We start from the raw sequence: 25940 nt of genomic DNA on the forward strand, positions 1-25940 counted from the left end.
TGCGGGAGCACAGAGCAGGCAGTAACCAACGGCGCCCAGGACTTTGGGGAAAGGTTTCACTAAAGAGAGGGAACATCAGAGCTGACAAACTAAGGAAGATTTACTGAGCGCAGGGACAGATACTCCGGGCACAGAAAAGGGCATCTGCCAGGCACGATCACAGAAGATGGTGGTGGCTTCTGAGAACCCCAGGTGGTTTGGAGTGGTGGGTTTGACGAGAGAAGCAGGCAGAGCCTGGCAGCCTTTCTAAAAGCTGGAAAATGGCAGAGATTATTTCTAACTGGAACGACCTGGGAAATGCATTCTGGGATTTTTAGAGATTATGGAGGATTTCCATAAGCAAGGATGAGGGGAGAGGGCATTTCAGTGATTTGCTGGTGGAGATCCCACTTATCCTTCAGACTGGCTCGTGTATTGATATTTGGAGAAGTAGAGAAGGCTGGGAAAGAATGCCTGCCTTGGCTGGGGACCCTTGACTGCACGTGGGCTTGTTCGGTGGGCAGTGGAGAGCCACTGGGAACAGTGACCCCTTGTACCCATCTCTATTCTAATGCTTATCACATTGTCTTGTTATTGTATCCCTCTCCCTGTCAAACTGCATTTTTACTCATTTGTTCATTTATTTATTCAAGAAATAATTGCCAGAATCATGGGAAGCAAAACACACAGTTCCTGTCCCTATGGCCCTTGTCCACCTGTGGAAAGTCAGACCTTACGTGTCATGATGTGATTCATCTATAATTACAGGCTGCGACCAGAAGGTGTGTGGTGCTGGGAGCACGTATAGCAGAAGGATGTGACCTGATTTTGGGGCCAGAGAAGCCATAGGCTGTGACCCAGAGCTTGAAGGGGACTTACTCAAAGGGGATATAGGGAGGAGGGCTCCAGGCAGGAGAGCTACCCATGCGGAGGCCTCATGGTAGAGGGAGTGTGGTGTGTTTGAGAACCAGAAGGAAGCCCTGAGAGCTGGAGAGCTGAGAACAAGGGAAAGGAGGATGGGCTGAGGCTGGGGAGGGAGGCCGAGCCTTGGGGACCGTGATGAATATTTTGATCCTTACGTTGAAAGCAGTGAAAATACACCTTAGGATTTTTAAGTGAAGAGGAATGGGTGGCATATTCGGATTTGTATTTTGAAAAGATTGCTCCAACTGCATACAGTGTGGAGAGCCAATCACAGGGGGGCAAGCATGGGTCCAAGGGAGAACCGTATTAGTTAATGCAGTGGTCCAGGTGAAAGAAGACAGAAGCGTGGATTAGGCTAGTGAGGGTAGTGGAGAGAGGAAGGAACAGGTGGATTTGAGGCACTTAGAAGGTAAAGCCAACGGGACATGGCATCGTGGTCTAGGGACATTGCGGGGGGGCGGTCCCTGAGATCCTTTTAGGATCTGGAAGGTCAAAGCTACTTTCATAATAATACTAAGACATGATTTGGCTCTCATATATATAGTGGAATTTTCCAGAGGTTACCTGCCTGAGGTAATGTCATTGCTGTATGGCTAATGGAATGTGTACTTGTGTATTATTGTGTTTTAAAATTTTTTGACCCTTATTTCTAATACAGTAAATATCAATTGATATAACCCCTATAAATAAAAGCTCTTTGGTGTCCCAAGTTTTAGAGGTGGAAAAGGGGTCTAAGTTCAAAAGGTTTACGAACCACTGTGGTATTGGATTGGATTTTCAGGTGTTGAGAGAGCAGGACGTAAGTTACTGGTTTGTGGATTTGGGTAATTGGCAGTGCCTTTCACCAAGACAGAGACTAGAAGAGAGCCTGGTTTCAGGCACTGCGAAGGGCAGACCTTAAGTTTTAGACAGGTTGAATTGGTATTATTATGGATATTTTGGTATGATTATCGATTCACCAATAAACATTTGTGTTTTTTTTTTAAAAAGAGACAGCCAAGAGGTGATAGCAGATGGGCAGCTAACTATACAGATCTCTAGCTCAGAGGGGAGAAAACCAAAGGTAGAAACAATTGGAAATTGTCAAGTTGAAGCCATGGGCCCAGATAAGAGTTTCTAAACAGACTACAAAATGAGAAGAGAAGAGGGCCTAGGACTGAGCCTTAGAAACCCAGACAGTGGCCAATTAGAGGAGGATGAGCCTGCAGGACGCAGGAAAGGAGTGACCAGAGAAGTAGGAGGGAAAGTAAGAGAAGGTGGGAAGAAGACGTTACATGGTACCAGCCAGGTTGGAAAGGACAGACCAAGAGTAAGAGACACAAACTTGTCATTTTCATCCACAAATGTCTGAGTGCTTGCTGTGCTGGTACAGGGTAAGGCCTTCTGGAATAGAAGGAAACAGAAAGAGAGAAGTCAAGGTTTAAGCATGAGGGACTAGGAGAAGTCCTAGCTATACAAATGGGGTTAAACGAGAAGCCTTAGTGATTCAACCCCCCACCTACAGGAGGGGCTTCTCTGCCCTCCTCCTCCACCAGCATTAATGTACTTGTGCTACCAGTGCATATGAGTGGAAGACTAAACATGCAGGTCATTCAGCTCCCACTGCAACATTTTCAGTAATGAGGAAGTGCAGGGAAGCCCAACCCAATTTTAGACAGCTCTCTTTATTCGACGTTCATCCTTATTTTGAATTGAAATTCTGCCTTCTCTCACTTTACGCGTTGACTCTAGTACTGCTCTCTTGAGCAACACAGATAACATCTTTCATATGACAGTTTTTCAGATATTTGAAACCAGCTATTCTGTTCACCTTTTGTTTTTTCCATCATAATATACATACCTTGAATTCCAGGTTTTTTTCAAGCCAGTTAGTCTGCTAAAAATAAAATAAAGTAAATATTACATAAATAAATAAATTTTAAAAAACTATTAGGGAATGTGTTAACCCAAAAGAGAGACCCCTGTGGGAAGATCTGCAGACAAGGCAAATGGAATTTCCCTATGCGAATATACCCTTCCTTGTGTCTTTGCCTGTAGAAATTCTATCACCTTTTGAAGCTGAGCTCAAGCACTGTTTCTTCCACAATGCAGTGGGCGGTGCCCTTAAGCCATCAACTAAAGGACTTGTCCCTGCCACATCTGACTCCCATTTGGTCTAGTGTATCTTAAGTCCTTCGCCTCTGTTCTTATTCCATCTCGCTCCTCGTCCTGCCACTGCGTCCCACAGCGGGGCAAGCCAGATCGTCCCACTAAGGAATGGGTAGCTGATGAGTAGAGGCAATCAGTTCTTTCAAGGGGTTTGGCCATAAAAAAAAAAAAAAAAGAGGTGGGCTAGTGGCTTAAGGCAGTGGCAGAAATAAGGTCAGGATATTTTTTAGGCTAGAGATCTGAGCATGTTTATGAAGGGAAGCACAAAGACAGGTGAAAAGGAGATTGAAGGTGGTGAAGAGGGGACCATAGGGGAGCTGAATCCTGCTGGGGGTGAACTGGGGAGTCCAGGCAGAGGGCTTATAGTTCCTTGGTAAGGAGGAGGGCAGCCCTCTTCCTCTGAGAACAGAGAAGGAAAAACTCAGGCAGAGGGAAAAGGAATGTTGAAAGGATGAGATGACTTACAGTGACACCCGGGCAGTAACAAGTTAGAGAGCTATACACAGTGCACACCTCCAGTCCTGGTAAGATATGCAAGAGTGGAAACCAGGACTGCAGAGGTAGTGACCACATACATGGAAACAAAAAGGTCAGCTTCCTTCACTGCACAGGTTTTTTTTCTCCTTCTTGCTAAAAATTCTTCTGTGATACTAGATGAGACCAGAAACTGTTTAGTGGTGGTCACAACTTCAAAATAAAATGGGAGTTTTGAAAGTTGAAACAGGATGTTCTCAAGGTCTTACGAGATGAAAATATTGCGGAGCTCTGCTCTGCACAGCCTGGTCCAGTGCGAGGATATTGAAGAAGAAAAAAAGATTTGATTCTTCCCCTCATCAGCTCCCTAAGAGAGAACAAGGTTTAGAGAAAATAGTCGATGGCCAAAAAAAGCTTTCTCTTTGTACTTGCAATGACCTGCACATTAACACTGACCCAAAGCCCTAGAACTAACTCCCTGTGGAGGCAACTTCCTGACTGCATCAGCTTCCTGACAGGAGTCTCCTATGAGAAGGCTAGAGTCTGAGAACCTAGCTTTCAGCTTTGAGTCAGAAGACAGAGCAAAAGAATCAGCCGTATCCTAGGGTAAGGGTTTTGCTGCCCCAGATCAAGGAGGTAAGCAGAGAGCCAGCAAGCGCTAGAGGAATGCAGACAGCTGGCAGCTGAAATCCTTGTTCAGAAGAGAGCACTTCTGAGCACAGGATTACTACTCTGTTCTTTCACTTCAGCTGGTGCTGAGAGGGGGCCCCTTGGTATAAGTGCCCTGATGAGACTAGAGCAAGATCAGGCTGGAATGCCAGGGAAGGGTGGCCCAGAGAAGCTGCCTGCCTTCTGAGACCTAGGATGAGCTGTGTGTTGCATAGCACTGTGTTTGTGCTGTCTGGCTCACTGTTGTCCGTGCTGGTAAATACGTGAGGATCAGTGAGTCTTACAGTTCAGTGTCCTGTCCTATTCAGGTCCCTGTCTCACTCGTTCTCAGATGCTGTTGTGTGTCTCATTAGCCCCTAATTTCTGAAATGAAGATAAAAACTAAACTGAAAATGCTCTGGAGCAGTTCTGCCAACTCCTGGTTTTTCCATTCGCTTCCTCTGATAGCCATTGGTTTGGGGAGACTTCCCTTTCCTGCCCCAAGCTGTGGGCCTGTGCACAATAGCCCCTGGCCCATTGCCCATCAGATAACAAGGCTGGCTCTCGGCAGGCAGCAATGTGTATTGGAAAAAGTGAAAGTCTCTGGCTGGAAATAAAAGCTCAGAAAACCTTTGCTGTTTTCCCCCAGCCCCTCCTGGGTCTGTAGTGCTGGCCTCATGTGAGCTAGTCCCATCCCACCTGCAAAACCAGGGGAGAGTTCAGTGGCAGCGGTGAAGGAGAGAATGGGTGTTGAGGGGCCAGGGATCTTTTGTGCCGGGGAGGTCGCACCCTAGATGCTCTGATGCTCAGATCGAGGGTAGTTCAGCCTACCTGGGGGTAGTTTGGACTAGTGTGTGGGATTTCATCAATACGTAAGAGTTTTTCTTTCTCTCTCATCAGTTCCTCACAAGAGACATTTTTTGTTTGTTGTAGGTCAAATATGTAATACCTTTTCGCTCCAGAATGTATTGGTCAGGGTTCAGTTGCACAGAACAGAATCCACTCTGACTAGTTTCAGGAAGAAGGCATTTGGTGCACATTCTGGCTTGTAAAATCATGAAGAGTGAGAAACAGACTCTAAGTCTAAAGACACACTGCAGAGCTCCTCTTCCCTCTGTAATGAGGAAGCCACCGGATCCAGAAGCACAGGGCCCCTGTGCTCTGTCCACACACCACTTACACAGGGATACCTGCACCTGTGTCTTGAGATCAGGTGTGGGGTCTCTGCTAGTGCTGCAGCAGAAAAACCAAGGCTTCTAGGACTGTGCCCAGGAACAGCAGGAAGCCATCCAGATCTCACACAAGTGCATCTAACTGGCTGAACCTAAAGGAGGTCTTAGAATAGCTTTTAGCTGATGAACTTCTGAAGTGCTGGAAGGCACACTAGAAGGGTAGAATGGCTCTTGAGTCTATCTGACCCATTATATCTGCTACACAGAGTGAAGGGAACGAATGGAATTCTGTCGAGTTCCTACCACGTATATGTGTACCTGTGCTACCACATTTCATTTATAATTTCCAAAAACGGTTATGAGGTAGATAGTTGTTTCCTTTTTGAAATGAGGAAATTTAGGTGAGAGTTTAAATCATTCAGCTAATAAGTGACAAAGCCTGATTTGAACCTCTGTTTATCTAATTTTCAAGCCTAGGCTTTTCTCACTATACCTTGCTCCCCTTTTTAGGTCGCTTCTGCTGCTAACAAATGTTGCCAACATAGGGATTGGATTTCCATAGAACCTGTGGGCTACTAGAATGTTTTCCAAAGCCGGAAGTGGGAAGTAGGCACTGGGCTACTGTTTGTAAGCCATGTGTTAAAAAGCGCTCTGTGCTTTAGGGCACGCTAGGGCTTAAGAAAACTATCTTTCTTTTCATGGTTACACTGGCATTTCGTGCTACAGTGGCAAGGGAAATGGCCGGCTGCATGGGTCTTTGACATCTGGCCCTCTGAAAAATGGAGTAGCTTTCTTGTTCGATTTCCCCTTACCTCCATCTTGTCATTGCCTTCGAGCCCTCTGTTGGCCAGATGTCATCTTGCATCCAACTCACAAGTGATCACTGACAGAACAACTCTGAATCTGAGCTTCATGAGACATGGCACTGTGTTTCCCTTGTGCTGTCAAGAAATCCCCATATTTGCCTCCCTGCTGCTCCTTGCAGAAAGGCTGTCACATTTCCCCATGGGTCGGATCCCCCCGTCCTCTGTTTGGATTGCTTATGGGGAATGTATGAGTAGCATGGCTGCCCCTTTTGGAAATAAACTGTGGTCTCAAAATTGCCTTGGCTGAAATATACTGGGAGTCACAAGGCCTGTTTTCTAGATGCAGCACCACCCTTAAGACACTACATGACTTTGGGCCTTGGCTTCCCCTCCTGCACACCGTGGATGATAATAATGCACCTCCGCTGTAGGTGTGTTGTGAGAATTAAAGACAAGGTAACAGTATAAAAAAGAAAAGAAGGACTTCCCTGGCGGTCCAGTGGTTAAGACTCTGTGCTTCCACTGCCGGGGCGAGGGTTTGATCCCTGGTCGGGGAACTAAGATCCCGCGTATTGTGCAGGTGGCCGGGGGGTGGGGGAGCGGAGAAACAAAAGAAAAATTGCCTTGGCTGATTTCATTGCTCTGTTAGTTCATGGCATAGCATCCCTAAATGTATACTCTGAGCAGCATCAGTTTCTGCCAGGGCTTAGAAAACTTGGACAAACAGACTCTTTCCTCCATGGGCTGTCTGAGATCATTTGAAAGGCATGGTTCAGGTACCTCCTTATCTCAGAATTGGTAGCCTCTACCCTGTGAGTGAGGTGTTGCAAGTGGAAATCCAGCATAATTCTGTGCCTGTTTTTAGAGCAGTTTGGTTTCTGGCCTCTGCCCTCGAGTCAAGTGGGGAAGCCAGACTACCAAGAGCCTCAGGTTAGCCTTCCCACCCGAGATCGTGTCAGTGGTTCTTGGAGAGAGTATGGGTTGATGCCTCCAACAAGAGATTGGAGCACCAAGTGCTCTCGGTGGCGAATTCATTAAAATAGCATCTCTACAAACCGCATGATCCTTGTATTCTGATCGAGTGACACTGTGAAGAAGAATGAAGGAGTCAGTTTCTTGAAGGACATTGAAAATAATAGTTTAAAACTCCTTAAAGACTATCTTTCAAAGAGCAACCCTACCCACCATTCCTTAACTTTTCTCTTAAGTATTTTTCTTCCTTCTTGGGGTCCTTGGATTAGGGGGAGGAGCTGCCTGGCTCAGGAAGTTTCCTTCAACCTCAGCACTTTGTTAGGCCCTCCCTCTCCTCCAGGATGTTCAAAGAGCCAAACCAGTTCTCTACCACCAAGCAGATGCTTGGTCTGAGCTGGCCCTAAGTCTGCTCCTCTCAGGCTGCAGGTCCTGGCTCTGCAGTCAAAGGTCGTGTTTCTGTGCTCTAGGCTCCCAGAACCCCGGCCGAAGCTCGCCTCCCCCTGGCTACGTGCCTGAGCGGCAGCAGCGGATTGCCCGACAGGGGTCCTACACCAGCATCAACAGCGAGGGGGAGTTCATCCCAGAGACCAGCGAGCAGTGCGTGAGTATAGTCTGGGGATGGGGGTTTTGGGGCTGGGGTGTGTCTTGGGACGTGTCAGACCACGCTTAGCAGGGGGAGTTCTCAGTGGGCATGGTGTGTAGGTGAGGGACTTGAGTCCTATCCAGTAGCTTTTTTGTAAACCAGGCCTGCCAAAATACGAATTTTTCCTTTCTAGGGGCCAAATATCAATTTCTACCAAAGACAGAATCTAAGCTACCTAGCCTCCTTGGTGCTGGATGTGCATTTGACAGATTTTTCCTCTTCCGTGGTCCTCTTACTGGTCTGCCTGCCGAACACCACTCCGCTGTTTGTATACTTCCTTACAACGACCTGTCATTTCAGCAGAGTTTTAACATGTGACCAGTCCTAAAGAGATTTTGTTTTGCATTTCAACCAGATTTTAGTTTTGCTATTTCTTAATGAAAGGTAACGAGTATACCAGTCCAAACTAGGACTGGCTCCTTTGGGTGGACTTTTATGATAGTAGACAGCTGTATTAGTTATCTGTTGCTAAATAAAACAACCACAAACTTAGCAGCTTAAAACAGTAGACATTTATTATTTTACAGTTTCCTTGGGCCCAGAATCCAGGCATGACTTAGCTGGGTTCTCCACTCAGGGTCACACAAGGCTTCACTCAAGTGTCAGCCAGGCTGCATTTCTTTCTGAAGCTTGTGGTTCCCTTCCAGGTTCACATGGTGGTTGGCAGAATTCAGTTTCTTGTGGTTGTAGCGCTGTGGTCCCTGTTTTCTTGCTGGCTGTCGGCCAGGGGCCACTCTGAGCTCCTAGAAGCCACTTGCAGTTCCTTGCCATGTGGCCCTCTCAAAATATGGTAGCTTCTTCAAGGCCAGCAGAAGAATCTCTTGCTCTGGTCTGCAAAGATGAAGTCTCAGGCTTCCCTGGTGGCGCAGTGCTTAAGAATCTGCCTGCCAATGCAGGGGACTTGGGTTTGAGCCCTGGCCCGGGAAGATCCCACATACCGCGGAGCAACTAAGCCTGTGAGCCACAGCTACTGAGCCTGCGCTCTAGAGCCCGGGAGCCACAACTACTGAGCCCATGTGCCACAACTACTGAAGCCCACACGCCTAGAGCCTGTGCTCCACAGCAAGAGAAGCCACCGCAGTGAGAAGCCCGCACACTGCAACAAAAGGGTAGCTAGCCCCCGCTCACTGCAACTAGAGAAAGCCCGCAGGCGGCAACGAAAATCCATCCTCTTTGCCATAGTCTATTGACTAGAAGCAAATTACAAGTTCTACCTATACTCAAGGGGCGGGGGTTATATGCAAGGCTTTGACTTACTGGGGTGGGGTGGAGTGAGGACATCCTAGGGTGCTTCTACCACAATGGCTTACCCATTTTAATGGCTAGCTTTTTAAACTTGTGGCCCACTTGATGAAAATGGCACTTTTGCTTAGTGAATTCAGCAAGAATGAGATCTCTGGCTTCATTCTGAAGTTTTTTCAATGAGCTTGCTTTGATTGCAAGAAAAAGATCTGTCTTATAAACTTTTGGGATTTGATCTTGAAAGGGGAAATTTCTTAAGGGTAAAAGCATCCAGTAGAAGGCCAGCACCATCACATGGGGGATTTTACCAAAAAAACCTGATTCTTATAACTTCTTTTTCCTAAAACTGATTCTTACAACTTTTCTTTCCCCTCAATAGCTAATCTCTGTGTAGCATTGTTCAAACTATATAGTCTATGAGAAGCATTTTTAAACTGCCTCTTCTCTCTTCTACAGTCCTGCCTTCCAGAGTCCCTTCTTGGATATCTTACTGACCATCCTTTCCATTTTCTCTAACCAGAGTGCTTCCAGACATCAGCTGTACTAGGGGTGACGTTGCTAATGAGTTTGATTGCCTTTGCTTTCTATCCCTCCCCATGCTCCTATATCCTGGTCCTTTTACTTCTTTACCTGCCTGGCCCTGGAAGGCATGGGAGTATTGGACTTGTAGTGAGGATAGACTTTTAGAAAGAGGCCAAGGAAGCAGGAGAATGCCTAGGTCCTTCCCCAGTGCCTGCCTCTTTAGCTAAAGAGAATTGCTGCTGCTAATGGGCCATTCAAGATAAATCCACTTAACAGAAACCAAAACAGCATAGTATATAGTGAAAGAGTATCCAACTGGGACTTTCTTGAAAAATGAAACTAAGATAACTTTATTTTGTTTTTTCTTTAATCAGATTTGAGTAATAGTTGCATCTATTTGCTAATTTTTAGAACGAACAAAGCATGATTCAGGCTAACTTTTTTTGGCTTAATTTTTCTAACAAAAATTTTACTAGCACAACATAACTTCCTTCACTTCCTCTTTGACTTCTGCAGCACTGTCCTAAAGAGGCTCCCTATTTTTTTGCAGAAGCCTTCGCGGGGTTCAGTGTATTTCCCACAGGCCTTCCTTGAGCCTTTGGTATCCTTCCTCCTTCGTCACACCTGTCACGTTGTTACACTTGCTCACTCTCTCTTCCTCTGTTATCTGATCTAACTTTGCCAAATATGCACTTTATGGTTTGGGAGCAGTTCTTTCCCATGTTGGTTTTATCCTCTTGGGGAAATCCTATATCCTTATCAAGATTTTGGGGATTTTACTTTTCAATTAATTTGCCTTGATTGGCAGTTTAAAAAAAATCATATATGACAATATATGAGTGACAGTATGGGTGAGGTGGACTGGACTCCAGCATTAAATGGTAAGAGATAATTTGAGATGGAAACCAATTTTATCAAAGTTGTTCATGAATTTTCATGGTTCTGATACTCTGCTTCCTTATGTAATGTTTAACTTTGGATCTCAGATAATAAATTCTCTGGTAGTGAATACCCCCTGTAGGCAAAATGAGGGGGAGATTAGTTGGAGAAAAAGCTAATCTGAAGGCTTTTTGTTACTGCATTTGACCAAGGGCCAGAGAAACATTTTAACTTACATAGATACTTACTGGCTCTGCAGGAGAACCAGGAACTGGGAAATTTTTGTTGTGTCAGCTGTGTACTAACTAGTTTCATGACTTCAGACAATTCTCCTAACCTTTCTAGACCTGCAATGGCTTGTCTGTGAAATGAGGGCAATAAAATTATGAATTTTAAATTATAAATTGTGGAGTGTAAACAGAAGCATTATGGTCCCACCCAAATGCACTGGAAGCCTCTGCAGGGTAGTCCCATCTCCAGCACCAGGCTCCAGCATTCACAAGCCAAGAAAATGTCAACAAGAGAAGCAGCGTCTCTGCTTTGCTCTCCTGGCAGAGCTCCTTGGGATGCCAGCCAGGCATTTTTCTCACTCCTGGAAACTTGCCTTTCAGACTGTGGGGGAGAATGGTACCTTCCTAACCATTCTTCCCACTGCCCTGGCGGAGAAAGGGCACTTTCATATTTTGGAAAAGAAAAAGGACCATTTGCTGGCCTTGGCTGGGTCACCTGGCTGGGATTGGGGCTGGGGTTTTATTGTATGACTTGCCTTGCAGATGCTGGATCCCCTGAGCAGTGCTGAAAATTCCTTGTCAGGAAGCTGCCAATCCTTGGACAGGTCCGCAGACAGGTATGAGACTGTGGCAGGTTCGGGGGTTAGTGCATAGGCACTTTTGGAACTGGTGAGCCGAGGAAATGGAGTCAGCTGGTGTGTGTGTCCCTGAGCTGCACGTTGATGTGCAGGCCCATGGTTAAAACTCATGCTTCTGGGCAAGAAACCTTTCGCTAGCGTTCCTAGCCCTCTCCTTAATTTTCCAAACAGGGAGAATGTTATGTTTGTATAATTAGATGAATGTAGTAGGTTATAATAGCAGCTCACATGTATTAAACGCTTGCTCTGTTGTTCCAAGCACTTTACATGTTTTGACTTCCCACATAACACATGCTGCCCTTGTACCCTTAGCCTCATTGCTGAGATCTGGACAACCTTCAATGCTTGGGGGACAAAACTGAATTATCACTTTTGGGTTTACTTTCTTTTTTTTTTTTCTCCAAGTCTTTCTGGTGGAATAAGAAACTGGGATATAAAAACCAGAAAACAAGATATTCAGACTGCCTAGCTTACCACACTGCATGCTTGGTGTGTAATCTTGTTCTTACACTTTGGGAGGCAAGAAGCATCATCCTTCACACACCACGTGGTTCTATGGAGCTGATTTGCCCGTCAGCGGGGGTGTTTGGAGGTGGCTTTGGCACCTATCATTGGCCACCTATCATTGGTGGCTTTGGCATATCTATCATTGATGTAGCCAGTCTCTCTCCTTGGCCTTATTATGCCCAAGAGCACATTTTGACCACATCTGGCTGGGCTTAGGACTGTTCCTTAGCCTCTGTGGTCAGAGGCTAAGGAACAGTTCTGGGGATTTTCTTTTCTTTTTGTAACTGATTAATTGCTCACATGGGTAATCACCTTGTGACCATGGCCGGATCTGTACCGTGTCTCTCCTAACAGACCTGTGAGCTGCTGAGCGTGGTCTCCCCTCTAGGTATCATAGAACAGTCACAGTTGCTTATTGGCATCCAATCTGCAGCCTTATTTTAGGCTTGCTTTCCAACCAAAAGAGTAAGAAGGCAGGGCTTCCCTGGTGGCACAGTGGTTGAGAGTCCGCCTGCCGATGCAGGGGACATGAGTTCATGCCCGGGTCTGGCAAGATCCCACATGCCGCGGAGCGGCTGGGCCCGTGAGCCATGGCCGCTGAGCTTGCGCGTCCGGAGCCTGTGCTCCGCAACGGGAGAGGCCACAACGGTGAGAGGCCCGCGTACCGCAAAAAAAAAAAGACTAAGAAGGCACAGGTGAAAGTGCCAGAGTTGCTGCTGCAAACTGAGAGCTCTGCTAGGACAGGAACTGACTCTGGCTTTGAATTCTCTTCTAAGCTTTGTGGCCACGCTGGTGGGGGAGGGGAGCTGTGGGACAGGACCACAGAAGGTCTAGCAGTTGGGAAGTAGGGGACAGCCCCTGCATCACTGCCTTGAGAGTTTCTGACCCATGACCTTTTCCAAAGGCACTCTCACATGAGGGAAAGAACCGTTCAGGTGGATGCTGGGAAAGATAACTCACTTGATTCTTGAATTCTTCCTCTGTCTCTCCAATGCTTTGTTTTCTTCTCCTTGGGAGTCAGACTCAGTGACCTGGACTTTACTTCCTTGAGGGCCAGCATAACCTAAGGTCAGAGCTTTCATCTTCCCTTCATGGGATCTGGAGCCATATAGACCCAGCTCCACCAAATATTAGTTGAATAGTTTTGGACAAGCCCTTTAACCTCTCTGTTCCTGTTTTCCACGTCTCTAAAATGGGACGGTGGTGGTTACTCTGAAAGGAAGATGCTGTTGCTATCTTTATTACTGCGCTGGGCAAGGGACTTTGTGCAGCTCTTCCCCTGTCACCAAGGTGGGAGGGAAGGGTAAGATAAAGCACTGTGCAGCCAGGGTGGAGGTCGGTAGCACTGGAGGGCTTCATTATTCAGGGTCCCGTCAGATGTGGGCCTCAGACTAGTGAAGAGAAAGTAGTAGGCTGAGAAAAGGGCTGTTTCTCTCCAACTCTGCTTCCTACCATGCAATGACATGTGTGGGAAGGAGCTAGGAGAGAAGCAGTCTGTGTGAGTATCCTCTCTTCTGCCCTGTTGAGCTGCTTTGGAGGTACCCTGAAGTCTACTTCGTGATTCATTTTGTTTTTCTAGCCCATCCTTCCGGAAATCGCGAATGTCCCGAGCCCAGAGCTTCCCAGACAACAGACAGGAATTCTCGGGTGAGTTCTCCAGAGCCTGGGTGAGCACTGCGGGGTGTCCGGGTGGGGCTGCAGGCAGTCTGCTTTTGATGGCTGAGTTGGGAAGAGAAGCCAGGGCTGTATTTTAATTCTCCTCGGGCTTGCTGCTCTGAGGCCTCAGGTGACCTAGAGGCTTAAATGGATCACTAACATTGGCCTGTCGAGAAGCCAGTGATTCCTTTCTCCTACTCAGATCGGGAAACTCAGCTCTATGACAAAGGGGTCAAAGGTGGAACGTACCCCCGGCGCTACCACGTGTCCGTGCACCACAAGGACTACAATGACGGTGAGTGTGCTTCCACCCTGCCCGCTGCTGGCCACCTCAGAAGGGATGTGGTTAAAGCTCCTCCAGGAAAAGCCACTGGAGCGGGTGGCCCAGGAACTTCAGGCCCCATGTTTCCTTTATTCCTGAGGAACTGTGCCCAGGCTTGAGGCAGTAGAGTCAGGGTTAAAAAAAAGGGGGGAGGCTGGTATTTGTAGACTGATGCTGCCTCTGGGAACTCTGTCCTTTGTCTGAGTGCACAGCATGCTCCAGGGCGCCAGCTCTCCAACGCCCCCTTCTGCCTCACGCAGCAAAAGGAATGGAGCTTCCTCAGAGGTTTAGGGTTAGGATGCCAAGGAAAATAGATCAGCCGTGGATTGGTCCTGCGAGTGACTTAGGACATAGGAGCCAGCCCTATGCTTTCGCTTTGGCTAGGTTTCCCTAAACCATCTGGCTGCTTGCTAATTCCTGCTTTTGTCCTGATTCTCAGGATGCTTGAGACATTAGCCATTCTGGCACGAGTCAGGTGGGAGGGCAGATGGGTTCTGGAGAGCTCACCCGACTGGAGCTGCTGTTATGGCCCGGTTTGCACATTCAGCCTGTGGCCAGGGGTCTGACTTGCTCTATTCTGGCCCTGCAACCCTTCAGGCAGAAGAACATTTCCCCGAATACGGCGTCATCAAGGCAACCTGTTCACCCTGGTGCCCTCCAGCCGCTCCCTGAGCACAAATGGCGAGAACATGGGCCTGGCGGTGCAGTACCTGGACCCCCGAGGGCGCCTGCGGAGTGCGGACAGTGAGAACGCCCTCTCTGTGCAGGAGAGGAACGTGCCAACTAAGTGTGAGGAGTGGGCCCTGGCCAGGTGGAGGCTGCCCAGGGGATGCTCAGACCAGCTGCAGGGCGGGAGGCCAGCGGGTCCACCGGGGCTGTTTGGCTCAGCAGTTGGCAGCTCTGGCCCATGCGCACCCAGTGGAAGAGCCCGAGGGTGGGCAGCAGATCCCCTGGACCTTAGTCCTCACTCCACTGTTGTGTGACAAGCCACTTCTCTCTGGCCTTTAGTTTCTCCATGTTTAAACTGAAGAGCAGTCTCCTTAATCCCTGACCTAAAGAGATATTTGGGGGCCTTGGAAGTATGAAGGTATTTAATCAATTCAGATGAACATTTAACCACTATTTTAGCCAATCCTCTGCTTCTCAGGCCTTGGGCCTTAAGGTCTGATTGACCAGGGCACTGAGCCTGTTCCAGATGGGCGTGGAGATGCTATGCTGAGAGATGTGATGATGCCGGGTGAGGGGGCAGCTCGGACCTCTGTCGGATGAGGCAGGATATCGGTAACTTAAGTGCACGAACTCTAATGCTCTTTCCCTCTGTTCTCCTGTAGCTCCCAGTGCCCCCATCAACTGGCGCCGGGGGAAGCTCCTGGGCCAGGGTGCCTTTGGCAGGGTCTATCTGTGCTATGATGTGGACACAGGACGAGAACTTGCTTCCAAGCAGGTCCAGTTTGACCCAGACAGTCCTGAGACAAGCAAGGTATTGCCTTCCCCATGGTCTGACTTCTAGTTCCTCCCTCTCAAGAAAATACCTGTCTCGTTGCACGAATTGCTTGAGATGCTACAGGTTGCTTCTCCCATCATTCTTCCTCCCAGGCTCCCTTGCTGTTGACCCTGGCCCAGGGGAGAGATTGGGTATGAGGAACTGAGTTGGTGCCAAAGTACCAAGCAACCCAAACTGGGAGGTGATGGCCAGTGCTACAAAGAGCAGTACCTGCCCCACCCTCACCAAACAGATGCCTCTGTCTCCCAGCTCTCAGACCAGGAAGGAGCCTGTCTTTGGAGCTTAGCTTTGGATGTGACCTTCATTCCAGTTTGAGTGGATAAATACAGCAGTTATCTAAACTGCTTAGTTGCACCCACAAACCCGTCTCCCACCCCACTGTCTGCTGTCTACTAGCATGGGAGTGCCACCATCCCAAGGCTTAGCCGGCATTGTGGACAAGGGGCAAACAGTTGAGAGAGTCCCCCCTTTTCTCCAGCTGAAGTTCCCAAGGCAGACGGACTCCTCTGAGGCCACTGACTAGGGCAAGCTGAACTGATCCTAGGCAGGTAGAACCAGGGCCCTAAAAGCCTAGGTGACCACTGGGCCTCTCCCCTAGGAGGTGAGTGCACTGGAGTGTGAGATCCAGTTGCTGAAGAACTTGCAGCACGAGCGCATAGTGCAGTACTATGGCTGCCTGCGGGACCGCGCCGAGAAGACCCTGACCATCTTCATGGAGTACATGCCGGGGGTATGTGCCCCTGATGCATGTGGGACACGCAAGAGAGGACCTCTCCTGGGGCTGTGGGCTGTGGAGGAGGGGTCCCTTTGACATGGGTCTGATTACCTGAGACTCCAGAGGCTCAGGGGGGAAGGTGAGGCGGTGGCAGGACTTGGAGTCAGCAGGCCCTGCGTCTGGCTGCAGTGATGGTGTGGGATGAGAAATGTCCCAGGCTACCCTAACCTGAGGCTTACAGGGCAGCTGCACTGTCCAGTAAGTAGCGCCTTTACCTAGAGTAGACAGATCTCCCTTCTGGATTTGGGTCATCTGTTGCTTGAGGAAGGGACTGTCTCAGACTTTTCTCCAAGCTGCCTGACAGCCCCTAGCAAAGTGCCTGGCACATCACAAATGGGGATCGGAAGAATCCCTCCTTCGCTGAATACCGGGGGCTGGAAGTAGCCTTGCCCCTTCCCACCACCTTCCTGCAGTGACTCTCTCTGACTCCTGTGGCTTTAGGGCTCAGTGAAAGACCAGTTGAAGGCCTACGGAGCTCTGACGGAGAGTGTGACCCGAAAATACACCCGGCAGATCCTGGAGGGCATGTCCTACCTGCACAGTAACATGATTGTCCACCGGGACATCAAGGGTGAGCAGGGGCCCAGGACTGGTCCCCGTGACCTAGTTACTTGGCAACTTTTGACCTGGTCATTTTGAACTTTCTGAAAAGTGGAACCCTAATTGCTTCCTTGGGGGATTGGCATGAAGATCAGTTAAGCAATTTGGGAAAATACTGTGAAGTGCTCTGCAGATGTTGGCCATAGTGATGACGGTTTGGTGCTGTAGGGCTGAGGCTTCCCATCACTAGCCTGTTTGTTCTGTGCAGTTCATGTCTAACTAATGGTAGCCCCCCATCCTCCCCAGCAGCCCTTTGACCTGGGAGGGAGAGACAGAGGGAGGATGGTGGAAAGTGCCCAGGGGTCCAGGGTTGCAGCCTCTGCCCTTTCATGCCTTAGGAGCCAACATCCTCCGAGACTCTGCTGGGAATGTGAAGCTGGGGGACTTTGGGGCCAGCAAGCGCCTGCAGACCATCTGCATGTCAGGCACGGGCATGCGCTCGGTCACTGGCACACCCTACTGGATGAGCCCTGAGGTGATCAGCGGTGAGGGCTACGGAAGGAAGGCAGACGTGTGGTGAGCACTGGGGACGTGCTGGGACCCCATCTCCCTGTCTGGGCTGTAGCGGCTCCAACTTCGAAATGAGGCTTGGGGGCTTTGCAGTGTGGCAGGAGGGAGTGAGAACTCACCTCTGGCCAGCGAGGCAGGTTGCAGGCTCCGTGTGGGCAGAGGTGGTGGTGCCTGCAGCAGTACATACAGCAGATGTGCTGTGTTTTAACTCTGAATAGCAACTGTTTTGGTATCACTGAGAACTTAGGCCATGGAAAACATCCCTGATGTTTGCTAAATCCCTGAAAGAACTAGGATCCAATCTGAAGGCCTGATCTGTCTCTAAACAGCAGCAGCCTTGCGCTCCCTCCTCGTGCTCAGGTGGCTTGCATCTGCTCTACCTAACTTCATGTCCATCCTCTGAAAGGGCCTGAAAGTTGTGAGAGCATCACTTCCTCTTAGAGTGTTACTGTGGTGGGATGAATAATGGTCCCTGAAGATGTCCACATACTGATGCCAAAGGGATTAGTAAATGTACCTGTAAGTGTTACCTTATATGACAGTAAGGCCTTTGCAGATTAATTTAAGAACTTTGAGATGGGGAGATGATCCTGGATTATCCAGATGGGCTCAGTATAAGCACAAAGGTCCTTATAAAAGGAAGGCAGGATGTCACAGTGAGCAGTAAGAGGTGACAAAGGAAACGAGGTTGGAGTGACGCAAGGCATGGGCCATGAGCCAAGGAATGCAGGCAGCCTCTAGTAGCTGGAAAAGGCAGGGTAATGGATTCTCCTCTCAGAGCCTCCAGAAGGAACCATCCCACTGATACGTTGACTTTAGCCCAGTGAGACTCACTTTAGACTTACGACCTCCAAAATGATAATAAATTTATGCCGCTAGGTTCGTGGTAATTTGTTACAGCAGCAACAGGAACTAGTACCGTTATCTCAGAGCTCTTTCTGAACATGCTAAAGTGGTTCTTTTCCCCAATGTCAGGAAGCACCTGGGTGGGTGTAGGTTGATGAAGCCCACATGGACGAAGCTGACGGGGCTTTGAAGCCTCTTCTGGCCTTGGGGACCCCTCTACAGGGGTGTCAACCGTCAGCTTGGCCCATCCTGTCTCAGTGTGTTCTGGGAAGGGCACCTCCTTTCACAACAGTGGGCAGGGCAGCTGGGAGCCTGGGACGGGTGGAGGGGGTGACACTGGGGTTCTCTCTCCAGGAGCCTGGGCTGCACTGTGGTGGAGATGCTGACAGAGAAACCACCTTGGGCAGAGTATGAAGCCATGGCCGCCATTTTCAAGATTGCCACCCAGCCCACCAATCCTCAGCTGCCCTCCCACATCTCTGAGCACGGCCGGGACTTCCTGAGGCGCATTTTTGTGGAGGCCCGCCAGAGACCTTCGGCCGAGGAGCTGCTCACACACCAGTTTGCACAGCTCGTATACTGAGCTCTCAAGGCCACGCTGTTGCTGGCCGCCCCCTGCTGCGTGGGCGAGGGGCTGCTGTGGGGCTCAGCAAAATTGCTGCTTCTCCCAGGCAAGGCTGTGGACCATGGAGCTGCAGTCCAGCCAGCGTTGTCTGTGCCCTTCCGCTGCTGGGGCCCAGAGCCAGGTAGGGTGGCTGCAGCCTCACGGACTGGGAGCCCCCAGCCTGCCAGGCCTGAAGCTCCAGCATCCTAAGCTCGGCCTGGAGGGGAGGGGCTAGCAACAGCGTGCGAGGCGCCGCGGGCCCCATCCTTCGCACTGTGTCCTGACACCACGGTCAGCGCCAGACCCCCCGGGAGTCTGGGGGCACAGGATGGACGCGAGGGTCTGAATAGTGTTACTTTCATTCAGAGTGTTATTTTGTTTCTCCTCCCCATGTCTGGAGACCACCAGGGCATCTCTGGGCTGGATGAGCCCACCCACGCCTGAGGTAAAGCCCGGCATCCCGCAGCCAATGGAAAGCGGAGCCCCAGGCCAGCTTGCCAGTCCCTTTCCTTTACCAAAGATGAATGAAGCAAATGTTATGCTGCCTTATTCAGGGAAGGAGGAGCCTGTCCTGCCTGCCCCCCATGACCCTGACCCCCTCCCGCCCTCAAGCAGGGGCCTGAGATGTGGAACTGCCCCCACTGAGAGGGAGACCCAGTTTTGTCAATGCAATTGTCTCTGTTTTACAAGTTGGAGTCACTCTTATGCTGTACCCAGTTTCTGTGCCCTCTGGGCTCTGAGTACCCCTGCTCTGGGCTTGGGCCTTGGGCCAGATTGGAAAGAGCTGAAGGTCATGGCCTTTGTGCTCCTGGCCTGGCACCTGTTCCCCTCCTGGGGCAGAAAGGACGATGGACAACACAGTGAAGGCATCTGAGCCAGCTGGCTACCCTGAGTGGGCCGTTCAGGGCAGCCAGGGGAGTCGTATCAGGCTGTCTGCGGGTTACGACGTGCTAGGCCAGAGCTCTCTATGATGCCACCAACTGTGTCCAAAACTGCAAAGCTCTGTTCCTCCTTGGCCAGCCTTGCTCATCCCCATGAGGTCTCAGCCTCTTTCCCTTGTTGCTCCTATGGGGGAGGAATGGCAGCAGGGGTCAGGGAGCCAGTATCTCCAAGCAGCTTAGAGTTGGCCTTATTTACCTCAGCCTGGGCGCTGGTCCTTTCTTCCGGCCCCTCCCCTCCAAAAATGTGCCTATTGCTAGAGCTCCTCCCTCTCCAACACCCAGTTTCCTTGGGAGTTGTCATTAAAGGAAAAAAAAAAAAAAAAAGCCAGTGCCCAGGGATGGGTGTCTCCAAGGAGCTGGGGATTAGCGCCAGGCAGCTCATTGCCAGCCTTGCCCACTTCCCCACGGGCACCAGAACAAGCCAAAGCCTTCGTTGTATGTTGACGATGCACTTTTATGAATGTAGTTTCTATCGCTGTTTTTAGCCTTTTCACATCATGTAATGTGAGGCCTTGTACTTGTTAATTTATATCTCAGATCATATTTGATGGTTTTTATATATATCAATTCTAGACTGTTACAGGTGATGGACGCCTCAAGAGAGAGAAGAGAAAATGAAAGCAGCTGGTTTTGCAGGAATGTGTGTTGCACGGTGCCAGTTGGGCCTGGGCCCCTCTGTTTCCATCCTTTTCCCCCAGGGGCCTCTGTCAGGCACCCCCAGGCGGGCGCTCTGAAGACAGTGAGCATGTGCTCCTGCCTCCACCTTGGCTCTTGGCCCAGGGTGGGGACTGGCCCCTTGCCTTGACCAAAGCTGCCGAGCGGCAGCTCGGCCTCTCCACGACCCCGTCCTGATGGCTGTAGCACTCTTCTTGGGCCCACACCCCCGCCCCCAGTCCCTGACCCCCGCCAGGAAACGGCGTGGTGCCGGTGCCGACAAGATGAGACGACTCTGTGTCCCAGGTTCAGGCTCTCACAGAGCCCCACCCCCACCGGGGTCTTGCCGCACAGGGAATGTTTTTAAAAATGAATTTGTGAACAAACCAACAAATCCTACACTCCAAAAAACCACGACCCTGATTTTTTGTGTGCCAAAAACTGTGGACATGCTGGCTCAGCATCCTCAGGACCAAGCTGTTGCTTAATTTTAATTTATTGTTTTTTTATTAAATAATCCAGATGAAAAGTTGTGGGGCCTAGGATGGCCTGGCCCAAAGGATCTGAAGGGCCGTCTCCTAGCAGCCCCAGGCTGGCTGTGGGAAGGGCCTGCCACCACTTCTCATCAACCCGTGGGGTATGTCAGCCTTGGCCAGCCCGACACGGAGAGGCCAGGGCTGGGGACAGTCCACACTCCACCACCCTCCTGCCCACCCCAGCTCTGTGTCTGTGTCTGAATTGTGGATCGTGCAGAAGAACCTGCAGCCATAGTTATTTTTGACTATATCTTGACCGAGGGCTTGCAGTGCAAAGCCAGGCCAGTGTCGTGCATTACTTACAATAAAAGGGATCATTTATACCCAAGGGGTCCCGTGCCAGTGCTTTTGGTTGGGGGGTGGAGGGAATAAGTGTCTACCTGGGAGAAGCTGGATATGGCGCCTGGCAACAAGCTTGCCTCCCTTAGCAGATGAGAACTTGAAATGACTCCAAGAGGGGTCTTGGGGTGGTGTGACTTGGCTGGTACCACTCTGCTAGCTCAGAAGTGGCTCCCTCTCTTCCCCCCATTCCTCGGAGCTCTGCCGAGGGTGGTTCTACCACAGCTGACTCACTGAGGTGGCACTGTCAGCTCACCTGACCCGAGTATCGATGTGGCTCCGTTTCCAGGACCTCGGTGGCATCCACTGGTCTTCCCAGCCCAGGGAAGGACTCGCCTGAATCGTATCCTTGCAGGGCAGGGATTGGGCACCTCCAGGAGCCACCTCTCTGATAGCTCCCCCAGGGCTATCTGCTGCTGTTGCTTAGCTTGGAGCAGAGAAGGACCATCCTTGTCCCCATCTGAGGCCTCTGGTGCAGACGTTGGACCTGCCCCAAGTGAGGCTCTCAGCAGCCCTCCTCATGTTCTGAGGACCCAGGCTCGGGGTGCCAACTCTGCTTGCTGTTAGCTCTGCCATTTCCAGGGGCAACATAGCACAGTGGCCCGCCCACCTGCCTTCAGAGTTTGAGGCCCAGCTCCCTGCCCTGTTCTGTGGGCGTGAGGTCACTTAGGAACTTAAGGACGTATGTGGGGTGGAGGTAGCAAATCCCCCAGGAATCTGCCCTCTTGTTCCACCAAGTCACATAGTCCACAGGCACGTGGGGGAAATCAGGATGGTTGGGTCTGGGGCAGGACAAGCCAGACATCCTGCCTGTATTCTGTTGGGGTGGGGGTGGGGGCGGGACAGATCTTAGGTCCTCCAAGCTTGCCTTGTTTGTTGTAAACTGTTGTCCCCTCAGAAGAGCAGACGAGCTGTTTCTCCTTAGACTGCTTGGGATGGTGACCATGGCTGCCCCATTCCCTGGAGCTTGAAAAAGCAGGAGGAAGAGGACAGATGGGGAAAGGGCACAGAGACTAGGAGACCTTTGATACAAATTGCTGGATCTGCTGGTTCCCACCATGCCTTCCTGAATTCCAGGGCAAAGGGGGCTCAGACGAGGACTCAGCAAAAGGATTCTGTCTTGTACCCCAACATACTGAAGTGCAGCGAGACGCAGCACCATTACCCACTGACGGCCTGACCTTAAGCAACACAGACTGAGGGGCAAAGTGGAGTTCAGTCACCAGACACTCTGGGTTTGACAGTATGAAGACCTGGCTGGGAAGTGCACCCCCTTTTCTCAGGCTGCCCAGTGTTCATTCCCCTGACACCCATCACCATCAGCCCCCCACCACCACCAATCAAGGCCAGGGGTGCTTTGGGCTGACCCTGTCCCCCTTCACTTCTGTGTGGTGACTCTGTATCCTTCCTGCCACAAAACCCCCCATCAGGCCACATAATACAGACTCAGGATCTGTTGAAACGTGTTTAAAACAGGGTTGATTACAACAGTCAAAACCGGCAGAAATGGGAGAAGAGGGGAACGTGACCCTGCCAGCTCCCCACCAGTCTCTGTGGCTCTCAGCCTGGCCGGTGCTTTAGCTTCTGCTGCTTCCGTGGTGTGGGATGGTCCCAAGCCCTAATGGGCATGCCCTGCCTCGCCTGGGGGCCGGGGGGGGGGGGGGGGGGAAGGGGGGGAGGGCAGGGCTCTTCCACTTTCCCTCCCCTCCCCCACTGGGTCCTGGTGGGCATTTGGAGAGACCCAGCAGGGGGCACCCTGGCTCACCTTCCTGCAGTCCCCATGGCTCAGGACCAGGCTAAGGGCAGAGGTAGATGGGGAGATGTGGGGGCCACACAGGGCCCTGGGTGGCAGTGAGGGAGCTTGGGACCCTGAGGGGGGCATGCTGACTCCTTGCTGGAGAAAAGGCACCTAGATAGGGAAGCTGGGTTGGGGGGCCTTCCCAGGGGGCCGTGGGGTAAGGTGGGGTAGGCTGGAAGCAGCAGGAAGCGGGCTGGTGAGCAAAGCCCAGTCCTGGTTCCCTAACCCCCCCTACCCACTGAGGGAGAAGGAAGGAATCCCGAAGCAGAGCCCTGCCCCCAAGACCCTCTGCCCGAGCAAGACGGCCTCATCCCCTTCCCACCCTGACCCCGCCGGGCCCGGTCCAACCTCTCTCCCACCCTGCCCGCTGCCTGCTCCAGGCCCTCGACGGAAGGAGGAGGGAGTGGATGGTCAGAGGGGCCTCAGGTTGTCTTGGTGCCGGGGTCCACCTCCTTGTGGGCCCAGAGCTCCTTGTGCTGCTTCCGGCCGAAGCCTTCGTCGTAGTTGCCTTTGCTCTTAAACAGCTGCTGAAAGTGGGGTTTGCAGTAAAATTCTCCGTGCAGCGCCGCGTAGCTGCCCAGGCTGTAGAAGCAGAACAGCTGCGCTCAGGTCGGGTCGGGTCAGGTCAGGAAGGCCAGGGCGGGGGTAGGGCAAGGGCGCACCTGAGCTTGGTGTGGCAGTGCTTGCAGCAGAAGCAAGAGTTGTGGAAAATGAGCTTGTCGGCCACCAGCCGCTCCATGGGGTACACGGTCTTCTGGCAGGCAGCGCAGGTCTCCTTCACCTGGGCGCGAAGGCTGAAGGACTGTTTCGGGAGAGACCCCATCAGGGGCCTGACCAGCGACCAGCCCGCCCTCCCGCACACCCCAGCCTCAGGGCCCTACCTTGGAGCGCTGAACCGCGCTGCTGCCACTGCCACCTTTGGCTTCCTGAGGGAGAGGGCAGGCGGGGCAGGGTCAGCTGAGGAGGGCCCCAGACCATCACCAGCCCAGATCCCAGGGACACTCAGGAGGAGGGGAAGGGAGACAAACACGCCGCTCGGCACGCCTTCACCCTCAGGCCAGACACCTGCGGGAATGGAGTGCCCTCCCACCCGGCTGAGCACCTACGTGGGAGGGGGTGGCCTGGGTGGCTCCTGCAGCCTGGAACATGGCTCGCTGGCGGCTTTGGAGGCCCCGTGTGGAGCCGCGGCACCCGCTGGGTTCTGCAAGGGGAAGTCGGTTGAGAGGGCCCCACAAGCCCTTCCCCAGCCCGCAGGGTGGGGGTGGGGTGTTTACAGGCAAGGGGCTGGGGGGCCGCGGTTGGGGCTTTCCCTAAGTCATTTCCTGTTGCTCTGGGTCTTGCCACTTCCGCCCCTCACCCACCTCCCCCTTGGCCCGCTCGGCCCCCACGCGGCTCCGCAGGGGGCAGGGGTCCCTGAGTGGAACCATGTGTCGGGGAAAGAACAGTTAGCTGGCAGCGGCTGGGGGAGGGGCTCCGCGCAGCGGCCTGAGCGCTTCGCAGACCAGGACCCCGCCAGGTGCGAGGGGAGGTCAGGAGAGGGCGGGTCCTGGGGGGAGCGGGGGGGGGGCGCGGCCAGAATACGCTGCCCCGGCCTGACCCTCCCCAGCGTGGGGGCCCGGGCGCTCCTCGCTCGGCCGACCCAGCCCCTGGACAGCGCTCGCGGGCCGAGCCGCCCGCCCCGCCCGGCCGAGCCGCCGCCCGCGCGCCCCGCTCCTCCGTCCCGATCCCGCGTACCGGAACCCAGACCCGGGACTCCCGCGGGTCCAGCCGAGGAGACCTCGGCCCCGCCTCTGTCTGGAGGCCGGACCCGGAGGGCGGACGCTGGCCTCGGGGCCACGGGCGAGCGCGACGGGTTGAGGCGCTCGGCGTCGGGACCCCGTGGGCGGCGGCCCTCGCGCCCACAGCCCCCACCTGGGCCGCCCGGATTACGAGCGTGATGCCGGCCTCTCCCCTGGCCCGCCCGCGGGTCTCACCGGGCCCCGGCCTGGGCCGCGGGGCGGGGGTCGCTCTCCGGGGAACGCCTCGGGTGCGAGGAGTGCGCGGGCACGAGCTGCCGCCGCTGCCAGTGGTCCCCGAGCGGCCGCGGCCGCCGCCGCCTTATTACGGCACCGCCCCCGCCGGCCCCCGCCCCGCGCCCGCCCATTGGCTCCGCAGCGCCCGGAGCCGCCTCCGGGGCCCCGGCGCCGCCGCCGACCCCCTTTCTGCGCTTTGTTTTCCCCTTGCTCGGCGTCCCCCGCCTTTGTCTGCCCCCAGCGCCGACCCTGCTCTCCCAGCGCTCCGCACCGCCGCCCCTCGGCCTTGGCGCTCACCATCCTCGCGAAACCGGCCGCCCCGTCGGCCCGCTCCGGACAGAAGCAGGGACCGGAGCTGGAGGACCCGCGCCGCAGGCCTCGGGCCAGGGGCGAGTCCAGGTGGAGCTGACTGGGGTCGCGGGACAAATGGCGCTCCCGACGAGGCCCTCGCGGTGGAAAAGGATAACCCGGCGCGCCTGGGCCTTTCGCTGCCTCCATTTCCCGGTTCCGTGGGCCCTGCGGCACGAAGGACCCGCGGGGCCCGCCCCGGAGGCCCGCCCAGCGTCCCCGTGCGGCTCCCACGCCCCCTCGGGTGCCTCGTCCTCCCGCCGCCAGGGGCGCCTCGCGCGCCCATACGGCCGCCGGGGAAGATGGCAGGGGCGGCCGGGCACGCGGTCCGGCCACGCGAGGCTGCGAGGCCCGGCCTGCGCCGCAGAAGGGCCCCGGGGTCTCCGTGTTCGGTCAGCATCGTCCACCAGCCCTCAGCGCCTTCTCTTGGCGCCCCGGAGAGGGAAACCGGAAGCCTGCGGCTGTGGTGCCCAGAGGCTGCCGTCCTAAAGTGCTTCTGTGGAGGGACTTTGTGGGCTTCGTCACCCCCTTCAGGGAGAGAGATCTCCATCCTTGAAACAAGCAATCCTGGGTTCAACCAAACCTCATTTGACACAGGGAGCGAGGCCTGAAGATTTAAAGTGACTCGTTCAAGTAACAAAGCTGAAGCGGCAGGGCTGGCGTGAAAGGCGAGGCCTCCTGACTCCCCCCCCCCCCCCCCCCGCCCCCCAG

General features: G+C 52.8%; 2 protein-coding genes across 6 annotated transcripts in view; one reads left to right on the forward strand and one right to left on the reverse strand.

Moving 5' to 3' along the window:
• The window catches only part of MAP3K3 (mitogen-activated protein kinase kinase kinase 3), a 62203-nt gene extending 41148 nt beyond the window's left edge, over positions 1-21055 (forward strand). The window contains exons 8-17 of one of the 2 annotated variants that reach the window (XM_032616325.1): positions 7591-7724; positions 11183-11256; positions 13364-13431; positions 13643-13735; positions 14360-14551; positions 15094-15242; positions 15865-15996; positions 16483-16612; positions 16980-17157; positions 18352-21055. In XM_032616325.1, the coding sequence (XP_032472216.1) occupies positions 7591-7724; positions 11183-11256; positions 13364-13431; positions 13643-13735; positions 14360-14551; positions 15094-15242; positions 15865-15996; positions 16483-16612; positions 16980-17157; positions 18352-18580 (1379 nt within the window). In that variant the 3' untranslated portion in view covers positions 18581-21055. The remainder of the gene's footprint in view (positions 1-7590; positions 7725-11182; positions 11257-13363; positions 13432-13642; positions 13736-14359; positions 14552-15093; positions 15243-15864; positions 15997-16482; positions 16613-16979; positions 17158-18351) is intronic. The other variant, XM_032616326.1, reaches the window with a different exon arrangement.
• A 1468-nt stretch (positions 21056-22523) lies between these two features.
• Positions 22524-25435, reverse strand: LIMD2 (LIM domain containing 2). 4 transcript variants are annotated; one of them, XM_032616338.1, is made up of 5 exons: positions 25179-25435; positions 23976-24070; positions 23751-23795; positions 23532-23671; positions 22524-23451 (listed from the first exon to the last, which is right to left on the reverse strand). In XM_032616338.1, the coding sequence occupies exons 2-5, from the start codon at positions 24015-24017 to the stop codon at positions 23292-23294; spliced, it is 387 nt and encodes a 128-aa protein (XP_032472229.1). In that variant the 5' UTR covers positions 24018-24070; positions 25179-25435; the 3' UTR covers positions 22524-23291. The 4 variants fall into 4 exon arrangements, with proteins under 4 accessions (XP_032472229.1, XP_032472230.1, XP_032472232.1 ...); XM_032616339.1 differs by lacking the exon at positions 25179-25435 and adding an exon at positions 24843-24976; XM_032616341.1 differs by lacking the exon at positions 25179-25435 and adding an exon at positions 24781-24937.
• Positions 25436-25940: the final 505 nt, after the last annotated feature.

The sequence above is a fragment of the Phocoena sinus genome, chromosome 20, assembly GCF_008692025.1.
Source record: "Phocoena sinus isolate mPhoSin1 chromosome 20, mPhoSin1.pri, whole genome shotgun sequence".
NCBI classification, from domain to species: Eukaryota; Metazoa; Chordata; class Mammalia; order Artiodactyla; family Phocoenidae; genus Phocoena; species Phocoena sinus.

Excerpts from the sequence above, each read along its gene's own strand:
- LIMD2 (XM_032616338.1), bottom strand. The coding sequence starts at position 24,017 with ATGTTCCAGGCTGCAGGAGCCACCCAGGCCACCCCCTCCCAC. Across the intron at positions 23,672-23,750 it reads GCGCGGTTCAGCGCTCCAAG|TCCTTCAGCCTTCGCGCCCA; the intron begins GTAGGGCCCTGA and ends CTCCCGAAACAG. Across the intron at positions 23,452-23,531 it reads CACTGCCACACCAAGCTCAG|CCTGGGCAGCTACGCGGCGC; the intron begins GTGCGCCCTTGC and ends CTGCTTCTACAG.